The 17,329-nt window shown below is 29.1% G+C and overlaps 2 protein-coding genes across 4 annotated transcripts; one reads left to right on the top strand and one right to left on the bottom strand.

Moving 5' to 3' along the window:
* Window positions 1-6,272: 6,272 nt before the first annotated feature.
* On the top strand, window positions 6,273-14,764 carry LOC112695398 (probable inactive histone-lysine N-methyltransferase SUVR2). 3 transcript variants are annotated; one of them, XM_025747734.3, is made up of 10 exons: window positions 6,273-6,419; window positions 6,539-6,625; window positions 7,291-7,483; window positions 8,649-9,075; window positions 9,918-10,747; window positions 12,849-13,117; window positions 13,246-13,312; window positions 13,421-13,471; window positions 13,547-13,640; window positions 14,195-14,764. In XM_025747734.3, exons 3-10 carry the CDS (start codon window positions 7,301-7,303, stop codon window positions 14,281-14,283), a joined length of 2,010 nt encoding a protein of 669 aa, XP_025603519.1. In that variant the 5' UTR covers window positions 6,273-6,419; window positions 6,539-6,625; window positions 7,291-7,300; the 3' UTR covers window positions 14,284-14,764. The 3 variants fall into 3 exon arrangements, 1 of the variants encoding a protein (XP_025603519.1); XR_011862081.1 differs by having other exon boundaries at window positions 6,283-6,419; window positions 13,246-13,322; XR_011862082.1 differs by having other exon boundaries at window positions 6,283-6,419; window positions 13,210-13,312.
* Window positions 14,765-15,345: 581 nt separating this feature from the next.
* On the bottom strand, window positions 15,346-17,128 carry LOC112695399 (peroxygenase). Its single transcript, XM_025747735.3, has 6 exons — window positions 16,738-17,128; window positions 16,449-16,598; window positions 16,116-16,201; window positions 15,921-16,015; window positions 15,720-15,845; window positions 15,346-15,629 (listed from the first exon to the last, which is right to left on the bottom strand). The coding sequence occupies exons 1-6, from the start codon at window positions 16,856-16,858 to the stop codon at window positions 15,470-15,472; spliced, it is 738 nt and encodes a 245-aa protein (XP_025603520.1). The 5' UTR covers window positions 16,859-17,128; the 3' UTR covers window positions 15,346-15,469.
* Between the last annotated feature and the right edge of the window lie 201 nt (window positions 17,129-17,329).

The following is a 17,329-nucleotide window of genomic DNA, read 5'->3' as shown; positions in this document are numbered from 1 at the left end:
TCATTGCATCATTCAACGGCAAGACTTTCATCCCTAGTGGTACTGTCGCAACAACAACCTTTGCGGAAGTGTCCACCATTGTGCTCAATGGCGGATCCAAAAATCTTATAAAGAGGGGGTCGGAAAAAAAAAATTAAAAGTGACATATTAAAACTGAAAGTTTTAATAAAAATATAATTGTATATTTTAATATTATTTTAAACTAAAATTATTTTTAAAAAATTATTTATATCAAAATTTTTTTCATAAAATTTTAATTTTTATCCTTATTATAAAAGATATAACATAAATAATATAAATTTGTTTCTCTAATAATTTTAATATATGTATTAAAATAAAATAATGAATATAATATATAAGATATATTTATATTAATAAATAATTTACTTAATATATTTTGATTTTAATATTATACAAAATAAAATTTAATCTAATTTATTTTTATGTATATATTTTCTTATTACAATCAATTAAAAATTATTATAAAAGCCAAAGTATTTTTATATAATAATAGATAAAAAAATTATAAAAAAAGATAAAAAATTATAAAAAAAACTTGAAGGAACATATCAAAAATTTTTTTCATAAAATTTTAATTTTTATCCTTATTATAAAAGATATAACATAAATAATATAAATTTGTTTCTCTAATAATTTTAATATATGTATTAAAATAAAATAATGAATATAATATATAAGATATATTTATATTAATAAATAATTCACTTAATATATTTTGATTTTAATATTATACAAAATAAAATTTAATCTAATTTATTTTTATGTATATATTTTCTTATTACAATCAATTAAAAATTATTATAAAAGCCAAAGTATTTTTATATAATAATAGATAAAAAAATTATAAAAAAAGATAAAAAATTATAAAAAAAACTTGAAGGAACATATCAAAATTTTTTTCATAAAATTTTAATTTTTATCCTTATTATAAAAGATATAACATAAATAATATAAATTTGTTTCTCTAATAATTTTAATATATGTATTAAAATAAAATAATGAATATAATATATAAGATATATTTATATTAATAAATAATTCACTTAATATATTTTGATTTTAATATTATACAAAATAAAATTTAATCTAATTTATTTTTATGTATATATTTTCTTATTACAATCAATTAAAAATTATTATAAAAGCCAAAGTATTTTTATATAATAATAGATAAAAAAATTATAAAAAAAGATAAAAAATTATAAAAAAAACTTGAAGGAACAAAAAAAAATAAATTTTAAATGAATAACATGGGAGTTGAACCCATACTTTGATGTATAGAATACCTCCCTTGAACCACTAAACTAGAAAGTATATTTGTCAAAACTTTTAAACATTATATTTAATGTATTTTAAGTTTCGAAAATTTAGGGGGGACTATGGCCATGTTGGTCCCCCCTAAATCTGCCTCTGATCATGCTTTCAGTCTTCTCCTTCGGTGAGCTTTGCAAGAACGGCGGTTTTAGTCGTTTCCAGAGAGAATAACTGTGGGGCGCTGGGGTTTGGTGAGAAGGCGGCATCGCAGATGCATCTCCATTCCTCACACGCGATCCACGTTGCTGGAGTATGGTTCAAGATCCAATCCAGACTCGTGATGAAGCGGACCCGTCAGCAAAATGAGCTGCAACGTGGGCCTTGCTTTCTTATCTGAATCTTTGCTTGAGTATTTCCTTCTCTGAACCTTAAAAATTTGCTTTTGTCCCAACTTATATTTCTCCTTCCTTAATACTTGATTCCGGCTTACTTCTTCATTCTTGCATGCTTCTTCAACGTGAATCTCATGCAAGTTATTAGTCCATGAATCATCATTCATATTAAGTGCGTGATCCTCGCTAACAACCACGCCTATCACAATATCATCCATTGCATTTGTTTTTTTAATTTTTTTTTTATCATTAATTGACATTAACTTTTCACCAATTTAGATTTTGATGGTGCTGGAATTAATACTCTTCCCTTTTGTGATAATTCTACCCAAATATTATGCCTTATCATGTTCATAACGTGCACAAAAAACACATAACAATATATTATCTTTCATACTTCAAATCTCTAATTAATTATATTATCATTTTTTTCATTTTATTTTAGGATATATGCTTTATTTAATTTTTAAATAGATGCATACGAGGAAAATAATTCAAATACTTGCACGAGAATGCATCTCATTATTAATTTTTCGATCAATCTTACATATTTAAATTTCTATAAATGACTGATTGATTTTCACTATATTTGTATTATATTCTTGAATTGATTATTTCTATAAATAAAATTTTTAACTTTTTACATTTTTATTTTTCAAATTATATCAGTATGAAATAACCAATTTTAAAACTTGTATCATTATTTTTGTTAAGAATAAATAGTATGATCACAATTCAATCAAACATATATCAAATAATTTGTTATTATTATTATGTTAAAATGTTAATATAATAAGGTTCTTGATTAAATTTAGGGATTTATCATTGTGATAGTGATCATAATATTGAGAGATAAATCTTTTATAATTTAATTTAAATTATTCTTGGTTATAAGATTATTAAAAGGACATTAATAATCCGAAAAGATCAATATATATAATGGTTTTTATTGGATGAAGATTAATAGATCTCAATTATTAAATTATATATATAGTACATATAGAGATATGATCATTGAACTGAATCAATTTGAGAATTTATAATGGTTATAATTATCGTATATTTATCGATAGGATATTTTCAAGATGAACATGGTAATAGACATGCGACTGTCATAGTAATTAATAATGTATTTATTATACTTTAATTTCGAACCTAATACCCTAAGGTGCTAGTTGAATGGATATTAGGTATGATTTAAATACTTGTAAAATTAATAATGACTAAAACCTTGGCCAAGAAAATTGAATAAATGAAGAAATTAGTTTCTTAAGTCATTCACAGTTCACTATAATAATGGTAACAAGTTAAAATTTGACAATTAAATCATACTCCAAGGGTTAACTAAGAGCTAAAAAGATAGAAGTAATTATACTTTGTTCTTCTAAGGTTCTTAGTAAAAAATATTACTTCATACTATCAGGTCGTTGAGGAGTGTTGCTAGACGTCAACCTTGATTAGTAAATTTAGTATGACTAATTTACTACCCGTTTAATATTAAACTTATGGGATCACACACTAACAAGTGTTCTAATTTTTGCTATAGAATTATTTAATTATTATTTTAATTTGATTAAATAAATAATTATATTAAATCAGATGAAATATTATTGTATTCTTTGCTAGCACCAAGAATATAATAATAATATGATAATTGAGAATATTAAATAAGATTAGAGAATAATTAATTATTCTATTTCTAAATTTGAATTATAAATTTGAATGAGATCCTAACTGATTTGATTTTAAATTGAATTATGATATGATTTATGAAAGATTTAAGTTTAAAATAATAAGATATAATTCAAATTTAAATTGAGATTTAAATTTAAAATCAGTAATATCATAATATATATATATATATATGTATATACGCCAAAAATAGAGAAAATAAATGAGAATAACACATAAGAGTTTTATTCTTTTACTTCTACACATGTAAATATATGTGAGCCTAATTCTTGGAGAAGAATTTTATGGTGTATAAAGAGTTGGTCAAAAAGTTAACAATAAAAATTGGTCTCGATATAAATACGTATAACATTTTTATACTATCAAAAAAAATAATTTTTATTAGCGTATACAAATATTTAGCTTTAATTTATATATTATTTATTTAAATAAAATTTAAGTACAAAATTTTTAGAATTATTTTCTTTTTTCTTACCGCGTGTGTTATGAGTACATAATAATCTTTTAATTCTCCTATCAAATAATTTTCTGTCAAATTCTACCTTTTCAAATGTATATATCTAGTATTGATTTTTATTAAATCTTAATTATATCTTTAGTTCATTCTTCTCTGAATAAAAACTACGAATTAATTACATTTTTTATTTATATCTTATGATTATAATTCTTTTAATAGTTACACAGAAGAAATTGATTAAAAAATTTGCATAAAAATAAAAAAAATATGCCACGTTATCAAGTTTCATTCTCAACCCTACCTATTAATTCTCTAAATCCAACATTGATTTTTGTGATATCATGGGAACCTCTTTAATTGATTTTTTTAATATATAAAATCTTGAATTTATTATATTTTTAATTATATATTGTGATTGATTCTTTCTTGGTTAATTTTATTATATCTAAATTAAATCACATAAATATATTTTATTTCTATTAATTCAAGTCTTTTTAATTGATTATATATATTCTCATTAATTGCATATTTTCTTTAATTTTGAGTTATACTCACGGAGTTAAACTTGTTTTTGTCTTTATTAGGTAGTGTTTGGTAGAGAGACAGAAATTAAAAGACTGAGACTGAGAAACAGAGACTAACAGACAGAGATCAAAATAAATTTCAGTATTTTGTTTGGTGTAAAGTAAGAGACAGAAATTGAAACAAGAATAAAACTCTAATTTAATTTGCAAAAAGAATAAAATTGGAATTAATTAATTGAAATGAGTGTATTTTAGGTATAAAATGTTCTTAAAATTTCAGTATCTGTCTCTAAAAATTTCAGTCTCTTGTGTCCCTACTTTTTAGAGGTACTGAAATGCTGAAATGAGACAAAAATTTTAGTACCAGTCTCTGAGCCAACAAATATGATACTATATCTTAATCTCCCAGTCTCTATCCCAATACCTCAAAACAAACGGTACCTAAATGTAAAAATCAACGCAAGTCTCGTTTTGGCACAACCTGATACCTATTGACATAGTGTACATATGATTTCTAAGAATTAATATTTGGAATTTTAAAATGTCCCTTAGGAGTAAGAGCTTACACATTTTTATTTTTAATATTGAATTAACAATAGTGTTTTTTTAAATTGTAATCTATTATGATATTTTTTTAAAATATGGGATGATTTAATTCACGGAGTATAAATTTAATCGTCTAATTTTTAAGAGGTATAAAAATACCGTTCGATTTATGTATTCAGACTGTTCGATTTGTGTTTAAAAAATTAAAAAAATTTAGAGTACACAAATCGGTCCAATTTGTTGTACTCCAAATTTTTTTAATTTTCTAAACACGCACCCCAAATTTTTAAAATTTTTTAAAATATATTATTTAAATATTTAAAGAAGAAAACAAATGAAAAAATAAAACAAAATGCTCATAAATGGTTAAAAAACACTTGATATATAATGTAAAAAAATATGATATAATTTTAAAATCATTGATAAATCTTAGTATAATTAATTACTAATATTATGCATTGGGCAATATTGTAATGGTGATATTTCATCGCTAATATATTACATCCTCTAAAATACACATTTTTAATTTCGTACATCCATTATCTTGCAAATATCAATAATTTATCTCCATTCTATAGAATGATTTTATTATTCAATAAAACGAAGTTGACCCTCAAAATTTAACTTGATATATTTTTTCTTAAATTATGAAATACTTATAAATGTTAGGTTATAAAAGTTAAAACAAAAAATTATACGGTACAAACTACATGAATCATTTTAATATATTTATACTGCGGTTGTATGCTAATTATAATATTTTAAAAAATATTATTAAAATTAAAATAAATAATTTTTTATTATTTAACAATGTTTTTTAAATAATATTATTAAAAATGTTATAAAATTATAAAAAAAATACAATTTTAATTGTAATAACACTTTATAATCACGATGAATTTCAATTCTTTAAATTTTAAATTTTATTTTAAAAAATAAAATATGATCTATTATTATTTATTTTATAAATAAAATTTAAAAAATATAAAAAATATTTAATAATAATTTTTTTTATTTTTTTTAAAATAAAAATCTAAAATTTAGTAGATCAAAATTCAATCACGATAATAACCCAAATCAAGTCCATAATAACCATTGGACTGGACGGGGCCAAGGCCGCCAATTTGGATAAAGTATGAAATCGATATTCTAGTAAAAAAGACAAAAAGAACGAGTATATTTTGAGGTGCAGCTCAGGTACAGAGAAGGGGGTGAAGTTTCAGAAATAGTAACCAAATGAGAGGCATACCAAGAGGCAGCCATCAAGAGATAGCATTGAAGAGCGGCATTCATATGTGCGTCTACGGTATTCCCCAAGTCCTCGCCATAGTGAATAGAAGCCCCTAACAAACTACCCAACCATTCCGCTTCCTCTCCTATAAAATTGTGTTGTACACACTCACGTTCATCAAGCCGTCACAGACTCACAGTACACATTATTCGAGAGATTTTGAACTCACCATTCCCCTTCCCCTTCCCCCTCCCCCTCCGTAACCAAGTAGGGCCGCTGGGCCACCACTCCGATAATCTCAGGTCTCACCTCACCCCCCCTCTCTCTCTCTCTCTCTCACTCTCTCTCACACACACACGCACATTCTGTGTTTTTTATTCATTCTGTTAACGACATTCTTCTTTATGTATAACTAACTCAGAATCAGAGGCATGGTTGATACTTGACGGTTCTCTCTCCCTCGCCAACACCATCACCAACACCACTCTCCCTCTCTTCATTTCTCCACGTAAACCTCTGTTCATTCTCTAATACGATTGTTTTCATAGTTTGCGAAAGCTCTGCTTATCTACTGTTTTATTCAGATCGATAATAATTTACTCGCTTTCTGCTATCAATTGTTCGTTCTTGTGACTTGCATTGCCACATTCTCTTTTATCAACTCGTGTTTAACTCTTTCCGTGCTTCAACTACTGGATTAAGTAATTCTGCATGCTATTTCCTTATACTACTCTGCATTATCGTTACTTCAAGATCAACTTATGCTAATCTCTACTTAGGTTTGCTGAAATTTATTATGATTCCTTATTATTTCTTCAGATGACATTTACTCACCTTGAACATAAAAGAGAGACTAGTGTTATGCTTAGAAAATACAATAGTGCAAAATGTATTATTATTATTATTATTATCTAATTTTGAAAGAAATCAATCTCTATCTTAAAAAATAGGGGGGAGTCTAGTTAAATTTTACTGAATCAAGTGAGTGTAGTTTTCATATATTATTCAGTAATTTCATTGGCAGGTTAGCGGTTAATATGTTTAATAAAATGAGCCTATATATAGGAAATGATTACTTTTTGTGGCATATAAATTTCTTGACCACAGTAAGCTTCTTAGAAAACATTTAGAGGATCTTATCAAGCATTTTTTTCCCTCTGGTTCTTGTAACAGTGTTGATCATATGGCTCCCAATCCAAGAGTTGTTCAGGCCTTTAATGCTATGAAGGCATTAGGAATTTCAGCTGAAGAGGTGAAGCCGGTGTTGGCAGAGTTGTTAAGAGTCTACGATAAAAATTGGGAACTTATTGAAGAGGACAATTATCGGACACTTGTAGATGCATACTTTGACTTCAAAGAAGATAAGGTTCCTCCAACTATGTTAAAAAAAATTTTAGAAATGAGCTTATTTGTATTGTTTCATTCTTTTTTTCTTCTCTTATTTTTTAAATTTTATTTTAAGTAGTATTGACTTACCTTTCATTTCTAAGTTATACTATGACATAGAAAAAGTGGTAGTTGAATTATTGGAAGTTGTCACTGAGAGTGTTTACATCTTCAGAAACAAACACAAATGAACTGAATAAAATTATCACCACTAGGGATCCAATTAAATACTGATGTGAAAAATTTCAATTTATGACCACAACAGTTTATCTCATCATGTAGCTTCCTTACCTGTCAAAAGGAAGGAGAAATGAAAGTTATTTTTAAGGATAAAATACTAAATTAGTCTCTTACGTTTGGGCATAAGCCTGTTTTGGTTTTTAAGGTTTAAAGTGTCTTATTTGAATTTAAAAAAGTTTTATTTTGCTTCAATATAGTCATACCGTGAAGTCAAAGTTAAATAATCAACAGAATGTCCTATATAACAGTAGTACAAAAACAAGGTTGATAATCTGGAGAACAAGTACAAGCTCCAAAGACACAAAATCAACCTTGATGCATCAATATATTTATTTATCATTCTCCTTAATTCTATAGAAAATATTTTATTTAAATTGTAAGAAGAATGATAAATAAATGTATTAATACATCTACGGTTGATTTTGTGTCTCTAAAGTTTGTACTTGTTCTCCAGATTATCGATCTTGTTCTTATACTGTCGTATAGGATATTCCGTTAATTATTTAACTTTGATGTCACGGTGGAACTACATTGAAATTAAATGAAACATTTTTGGATTCAAATAGGACACTTTAATCTTTAAAGACCAAAATAGGATTATGTCCAAATATAGGTGACCAATTTAATACTTTATCGTTATTTATATTTCCATACTTGTTCTTGCTGAGATCATTGTTCGGTAATAGGCTTAGGATAGATATACTGAGATATTAGAAGAGGCAAATATAAAACAAAAATTTTAGAACATCAATTACTTTAATCAACAGTTGATTTACACATCACATTCTTAATATTTCATTAATTTTTGTACACATATAATTGTTTGAAGCAATATATTGACCTTACAAATCCTTTCTCAAACTTTTGCTGTATATTTTTATAGTTACCTTGTTATATTCAAATAGGGAACAGATGCTAAGAAAAAAGTGTCTGTCAATTTTCATGCTCGAGAAAGACCAAAACAGAAGCTGCACTTGATAGATGATGATGATGATGATAACCAGGTTTTGTCAACAACAAATAAGTCGAGCCAAAAGTTATCCATTGCAGATAGGAAAACACCTCCAGGTAATTCTTCACAAGAAATCATTGAGCCATCTCAAGCTTCTAAGCAAGATAGCAAGCCCAGAACTAGTTCAGAAGCATCACATGCAAGGTTGATGAAGGTAGAAAGGGTTTCCAGTTCACCTTGCAACGCACCTAAATATAGAAAAACGTATTACGACATAGCACCATCTTCAGGGCACTCTGTTGATTATGAGAAAGAGCTAGTGAAACCCAGAACTAAGAAACCAAAGTTACAGACTCAGCCTATTTCAACAAATCATGACGGTAATCATGTTAATCTGTTAATTTTTCTCATTTCTAAATTATATTAAAAGAAATTGCTCGAGGTTTTCAGAGTGGTATGTAGAATGTAGGTTTGAGAGTTAAAAGTAGGAGGTCACATATCACTAGTTGCGTGGTTTTGATTGTCTCCATCTTGCAATGTTTTGTGGAGATGATAGGTGCTTTACAGATTTATGAGGAGCAGCTTTCTTCTGTCTCTCTAATGAAGCTACACATAGTAGGTCAAAATTTATGATGCAAGCAAGGGACTAACAGTGCACTTCAAGAGCAGCTGTTTCCTCAAAGAGAAAATCTTAATGCTTGCTATAGAAATATTCATATTCACTCATTGTTGGCTATTGAGTAAATTTACATCTTTCATTGTCAGCACTCAAACTTTCATTGTTAGAAATAGTATTTAGTATCAATTCACAGCAGCTGTAGAGAGGGGACGAACACCAAAAGCTGAAAGTGTTTTCTATCATGATGATATTTTGAAACGTTAAATGGTTCAGTCAAACATATCAAACTATTTAACAGTTAGCAATTCATGGAAGTATCCACCTTCTACCATAAGTGAATAAGGAGGCTCAACTAAGCAAAGTATATCAAACTGAAGATTTCTAATTAAAAGCGATGAAGAAATCTTCATAAAACTTTACACGAACAATTAAGTAGGAATTAGCTATGTACAATTTTTTTTTAATAAGGCCACCTACATCAAAGAGTCCTGTTGCCGAACTCATACAATGAGATGAATTTTGGCTGTTATTGTTTCATGTGTTCAACTTGGTTTAATATATATATAAAACAAAGATTGTTATTTAACTTCTTGCTGATTTTAGGATTATTTGATGCTTCCTCATCATGCAATAATAATGCCACAACTAGCACGGGAAATATCACTATTGCTTCTTCACCCCGTGGAGAAGTTAAATTGTCTTTAAACTGCAACTCTGCCTTGGCTCAACCGGACTTCTGTAATCCTAATTTGGATACTGTGATGAAGTTCATGGAGGAGAAGTACCTTAGCTCTTGCATGACTCAGGATCCTCAGTTTTCAATGGTGAAGCTACTAAATGGTTTATGCAGGAGCTATCTGATGTTGGGACATAAAAAACGTTCGAATTTCAGGTCTTCTTCCAGCAACTTGGCAGTTACTCAAGATGAAAGGAGTTCCTCTCAGTTTATCAATGACATAACAAGAGGTTCAGAAGAGGTGAAAATCCCATTAATAGATGAAAATGGCAGTGAGGACTTGCCAAAATTTAATTATATACCGCAAAATATAATATACCAAAGTGCTAATGTAAATATTTCATTGGCTCGAATTTCGGATGAGGGTTGCTGTTCTGATTGTTCAGGCAACTGTCTTTCTGCTTCACTGCCTTGTGCATGTGCCCGTGAAACTGGTGGAGAGTTTGCTTACACTCCTGAAGGTGTGTTGAACGAAGAGTTTCTTAAAGCTTGCATTTCCATGAAGAATGAACCTCAAGATCGTCATTTCGTGTATTGTCAAGAGTGCCCATTGGAGAAGTCTAAGAATGAGTTCATGCCCGAACAATGCAAAGGGCATATGGTTAGGAAGTTTATCAAAGAATGCTGGAGGAAATGTGGCTGTGACATGCGATGTGGAAATCGAGTAGTACAAAGAGGTATAAGATGCAAATTGCAGGTAAGTTAATATTCTCTAGCTATATGTACAGATTTTACGCATACATTAATCATGTATTGTGTCGTACATACATGAAGTAACATATACTATTGCGTAAATACTCAAATTAGTCATAACATTAAATTTTTTTAAAATTAAATTGGTCCTTCAAATATTGCGAATTAATCATATTTGTCTTTCAGTCACTTCATAGATTAATGTTGTAAAGCGTTAATTGATAACATATATAATACCTGATATGTTTAATTAGATATTGACCAAATATGTTTATGAAAATTTATTAATTTAGTCATTTTTTCCAATTACAAAAATCTTATATGACCTAATGACTAAATTGATAGATTTTTATAAACATATTTAGTTAATATCTAATTGAATATATTATGTGTTATGTATGCTATCAGTTAACATTTTACATCATTAATTGTTGACGAAATTGTGAGTGTAGTAACGGAAGGACAGGGACTAATTTAACTATTAACTCATATACTATCTATCTATAAATATATGTTATTCAACTTATTTTTAAGAAAAATACTAGAGGACTATTAGAATTTATTATTTTTATCTATCCGTTAGTCATCAATGTTTAAAAGTATAGGATAAAATATATTGTTGAATTACTAGACTAAAAGAATTAAGTTGATGATTAAGTAATAGCTAAAACTAATAAATTTTCATAGCTCTCTAACTAACACTTTTCTATTTTTAATATGTATTTTATATTTCAACATATATTTTGTGTGAATTGTTAATTTGGTAGCTAATTTTTAGTATATACATAATATAGTTGTTGATTGAATTATAATATATGCAATTTTAGAAATTTTATGTATTGAATATTAAAAAAAATACTAGAGAATTAGCATAATTTAGCTAATAGTTAGCTAGCAATATTCAAAAACTGTAGGCTAAAAATATATTGTTAAATTGTCAGACTAAAGGTATTAGACTGATCACTAAAAGTGTTATCAAAAATAATAAATTCTATTGGTTTAAATTTTTTTTTATTACAATCATGCTATGTATACACAAAAATTTAGTCACCAAATTAGAATATATGTTAAAATACGAAATACATATTGAAGATATTATATAGTTATAGTTTAATTACTTTATTAGTTCCTATAGTTTAATTAAATTTTCAATTTGATCTTTATACTTTTTTTATTATGTCCCTATAACATATCATATTTTATAATTAAGTTCCTGTCGTGACAAAAATGTTGGAATGAATGGAATATTATGTTAAACAAATGAATATGCCTAACACTTTTCTGAATTTCATTGATTCTAACGTTTTTGTTACGCTAGGGACTTAGTTACAAAATCTGATATGGTATAAGAACTCAATTAAAAAAAGAAGAGTGCTAGAGAGTCAGCAACTTTTGTGTTTTGTAACTATCAATTGGCCATCATTAGTATTTTTAATGGTGTGAGATTATATTCAATGGTAGGAGATCACTCTTCTCTTGATGATTAAGTGCTGGTCACAAAACATAAAAATTGCTGGTCCCTAAACTTTTCCTAAAAATATAAGAATCTAATTGAAAATTTAGTAAAATTATAAAGACTTAGAAGATAATAACTAGTTGATTTTTTGTATATACATAATATTTTTGTATTACTATAATGGTTATTACTATACAATTATTAAAATTAATGTTTTTTTTTCGCTATTTGAAAATATTTTTTTACTATAAAGAGATAGAAAAAAAGTAAAAAATATTATCAAAATTATATAGTTATTGTAACTACTATGATAATAGTTCATCATAGAATCCACCTTAAAAATTATTCTATGAATACTGAATTAATCACCAATACAATTTACAATGCATACTCTTATAATTATGAATCTATTTTACTATAAATGTAAATTTGATTATATTGTTTTTTAAGTTTGATTATAAGTGTCTGGTTTCATTATAAATATGAATTTGGTAGGTGGCCATTGGCCGACATATAGGGAACACTTATAGAGGAGGTGCAAAATATAATATTTCATATGTACGTTCTCTGTCAACGTATATGCAGAAAAGCTTCTGTGTAATGTAGATGCAAATTAGGCTAAATTTATTGCTCATTCTTTGTTATTCAGGTGTACATGACTCGTGAGGGAAAGGGCTGGGGCCTTAGAACACTTGAGGATTTGCCGAAGGGTACTTTTGTATGTGAATACGTTGGGGAAATATTAACCAATACAGAGTTATACGAAAGGAATGTGCACAGCAGTTGCAGCAATGACAGACACACATATCCCGTAACTCTTGATGCAGACTGGGGATCAGAAGGGGTCTTGAAAGATGAGGAAGCGCTTTGTTTAGATGCAACATATAATGGAAATGTTGGAAGGTTTATCAATCACAGGTATACTTCATATTGATTTCAAGCTTTATATAACGTGAAATTCAAGACAACAAATTTCTTTCCATGTCTCTATCCTTTTCATTTCTATGTAGATTTTTCCGATGAAATTTATTTGCTCGACATTCCAGATGCTTTGATGCAAATCTCATTGACATTCCTGTTGAAGTGGAGACTCCTGATCACCACTATTACCATGTAATAACTAGTTGAGTTTGCATTCATATAGTTCTCTATTTACCTTATTTGTTGTAAGGCAATGAAAACTAACTTCTTGTCATATGTTCATGATTTTTTGTTCTACAGCTTGCTTTCTTTACCACCCGAGATGTGAGAGCCAATGAGGAGTTGACGTGGGTAAGTTGATTCTGGTAACACTCTCTCCTTGTAAGATTTTGTTTTTCTCATTGACACGTGATAAATTTTCTACAGGATTATGGTATTGACTTTGATGATCATGACCATCCTATTAAAGCATTTCAATGTTCTTGTGGAAGCGCTTTCTGCGGTGATAAGAAGAGAAAAGGTAACTGGATAGCAGATAAAATGGACAAAAATACATGTAAAAAAGTTTAAAACACAAAAGAACACATTTATAAATATTAAAGTTTACTTTCGAAATTATTTTTGCGAACAAAAGTACACACTAAATATTCGTAAATATCAAATTCTTATTTACGGCATAACACTTTTGTCCACCGAAAACATTTTTGAAGTGTATTTTTATATTTCAGGAATCTTTAGTTATATTTTTTTCCACTTAAAATTTTTTTATGTATACTTTTGTCTATCAGTAATATTACATGATTAAATTATTTTAATAACTAAATTTAACTTAGTTGGTTCAATAGCTTAAGGATTGATAATAAAAAATTTTAATTTAAGAAAAAAGAGGAAAGGCTTAAAAAAATGACTTATTTGAACTTAGTTAAAAAAATAACTTCTTCACTTAGTATTTTTCTTTTTCCATTTACTCACTTTGGTATATCGTTAATTCGTTATATTGTAGGCGTATTTGTTGGATTATGCTGTTATCGGAACCAATATAGGAATTTTTTGCATTGATGTCTCATCTTGTAGGGAAAGGGAAAGTAGAAAATCAGGTCCATGTATCTGCAAGAACAAGTGTGTCTGAATTTGGAAGCAGCCGAAGCAATACCTGCAGCTAGTAGAATAGGGAGTAAACAAATTTCTTGAGGTACATGATTATCGTGCTTCTAGAATTCAAGTTCCACCTCCACCTGGTGGGTTGATGCAAGGAAGCATTGTCATATACGTTTCCTTCGAACCGTAGAAAGTAACTAGTTGATTCTCCTCAGTCCAGCCATTTTCCCTTTCAATCATGCCTTGTGAATCCGTCACTTACCTCAATGCTGCATTTGGTTCGGTTACGGTTTACAGATTTGATACATCCGAATTGACCATAAAGGATAAAGGACCACTTGATCAAATTGGTTTGATTTTTACACATTTTTTCAAAGTCCAGTTACCTGAAATTTGGGTTGGTCTAGTGATTACAATAGTAAATGATTTTGATTTTTGAACACTAACTTTTTGTACTCTTTGACAACAACTATTTTAACACACATGGATTTTAATGTGATCTCAACATTAAACTTTTCACATTAAACAAAATTTGATGTCCATGAACATATTTTGAGTGTAGAAACTAGAAATGTTGTAATTCAATTTTTTCCGGGCATAAGGCTAGTTTATTCCAAACAAAAAAACTAAGGTCTCTGTATAAAGACTCTGATAACATAAAGTTTGTCAGCATTTTTCCACAACAAATCAAACTTAATTAATTTGTCAGCTAGTTGCCACTATATGTTAACATTTAATGACAGCTATAGATTTGATTTCCCTTCTCTCTTTCCCAAAATGGAATCAAAAGTTCAGTAGCTGCAACTATTTTACCCAAAATATGTTTTGTTTCTGAAAGGGGGAAATTAAAACAGGAAGGTAATGAAATTTGTTCATTTAGCTTGAATGCTGCCCCGACCTGTAGCCACACTCATTTTGTTGAACAAGAACTGCAGGCTTTATTCGGTCTAGAACTAGAACAATATTGCAGTCAATTATATCCTAAAATTAATTAATATGCATCCTCTCTGGTTTAGTTTTAGTAGACCTAAAGTTGTATTTAGATTTGATATCTCAAAAGTGTATGAATATCATATACACGCCACACCTGAAATCAAACACGCAAATAGAAGACCTTACGCCTAAGAAGTCAGAACTCGAGATAGATTATTTCAAAAGTAACACCACATTTACTCTACCTAAATTGTAAACATGCACACATATGTCCTTATTATGAGGTAATTGGACCTTTACAAGAGGCTAGAGAGGGTGTCAAGCCATCTTTCCTGTATGATTATTACCACTACGCTTTTTAGCACAGTAGTCGAATAAGCTGCCATCAAAGCACCGTCTCACAGCTTCTTTTGCTAGAAAGCCTTCTTCATCTCTTGCTAGCAGATACAATACACTCCACTCAAATTTTGCCGCAGCCCTGCAGTAGCAAAAGGTTTCATTCACCCACTTTTTCTAATTGAGGGATACCTGTGAAGAACTAAAATGAGAGGGTGTGAGAAGAGAGGACCAGCCAAATACGTCATATGCAACAGCGTTTGCTTGTGTCATGTGCCACATCTCTCTTAACGTCAATTTATCAGGCTCTGTCTGTGCATACTTGCTAAACATGATTTCCAAATTTGCAGGAACGAATCTGAAAACCATCTTATGTCACCAGGCAATAAGAGGTTTATATTATTAATCTTAAATCTTAACCACACTTAATTACCTTCCCTCTGTGTCGTAGGTGCCTGTATCACTACCATGTTTGGCCTTGTGTATGTTTTCTATGTAAATTGGGAAGAAAGGTGAAGGTAGCCATGTCTGTGTTACATACAAGTCACAACATGTGCAAGTAAGTTGAAGTGGTAATTATACTAAGGTAACATATAATTGGATGGGATCCTTGTTGAAAGTGTCTCACCGGAAGTGTAAGATAACTGAGAGCTATATGAATAATAATCGCAATCACGAAGGAAGCAATAACATTAAAGCCTATTTTGCGTAACCCTGCAACATTATTAAAACAATAATCAAAGCTACAATCCAAAAACCCCAAAAGCAGGAATAGTCAAGGAGGCGTGCAACACAATAAGAGAAATGTTTTGTGTATTGATAGCATAGTGTACAGAGTGAGATTCACATGGGACGAGTATCACACCCAATACAATCCAATCCAATAATAACAGAGGAACGTGTGTTAGCTTAACATGAAGAAATCGCAGTAAGACTATTAATCTGTTATGAGAGTAAGTACCTCTGTAAGTCTCCCATGGATAGATGATACCATCCTTGTCAAGATCAAAGAAGGTAGCATGTTGTTGAAGCACGGACATGTTGTTATGCTTGTGACCCCATGTCCCATTCACATTCTGTGTGTCAGGTGCAACCAGTGCTCTTGGCATATCTGGACAAAAACATGATCCAATCAATAAGGGAAAAAAATAAAAAATAAAAAACCTTGATCAAACCCCATTAAAGTTTCCTACGCTATAATCTCATTTCAAGTGAAAAAGAAATGAACTTGAAAGAAAAATAGAGATTACAGGGTTTGGGGAGCTTAGTTTCCAAGTCCATAGGAACCTTCCTTTCAGCCGTTACCGGTGCCTTTTCGGCCACCGTTGCCATGGCTTCATGGGATTGGGATTGTTCCGGTGTTGTTGCCATTGTGGAGAGTGTTCTTCTCTGGAAGGAGAGAAGGAAGTTACTTTCTTTCTTCGTTTGGAGTGTGGCGGTGGCAGTTGTCAGATGCTCAAAAATAGGAAAGGAAAGAAGGCAAAGTGATTACACAAACAATAAAATCAAAGTGTGGGGACACAGAAATAGCAACAGATTCTTAGGGACTTGTGTGGTTGGTCCTTCCACACTCTCGACTGTTCTTGATTTGACACGTACCCTTGATCTAAACATTACATTAATTTGGTCCGATTCTGAAAGAGGCGTCACTAGAAGAAGCAAGGAGTTTTTATTTTAATAAATAAAATAATATATTAGTTATCTAATTAAATAATTTTAAAAATTATTATCGAAATCTGTCGCTATGCTTTATCTTGTGAATGAGATGATTTTACACGTATTTTGTTTATAGTGTAAATGAAATAAGACACATAGACGTGACACATGTATATATTGTTCACA

This window comes from Arachis hypogaea, chromosome 6 (assembly GCF_003086295.3).
Source record: "Arachis hypogaea cultivar Tifrunner chromosome 6, arahy.Tifrunner.gnm2.J5K5, whole genome shotgun sequence".
In the NCBI taxonomy this organism is placed as follows: Eukaryota; Viridiplantae; Streptophyta; class Magnoliopsida; order Fabales; family Fabaceae; genus Arachis; species Arachis hypogaea.
The sequence above is the reverse complement of the archived record's forward strand: the minus strand, read 5'-3'. Positions and strand labels throughout refer to the sequence as shown.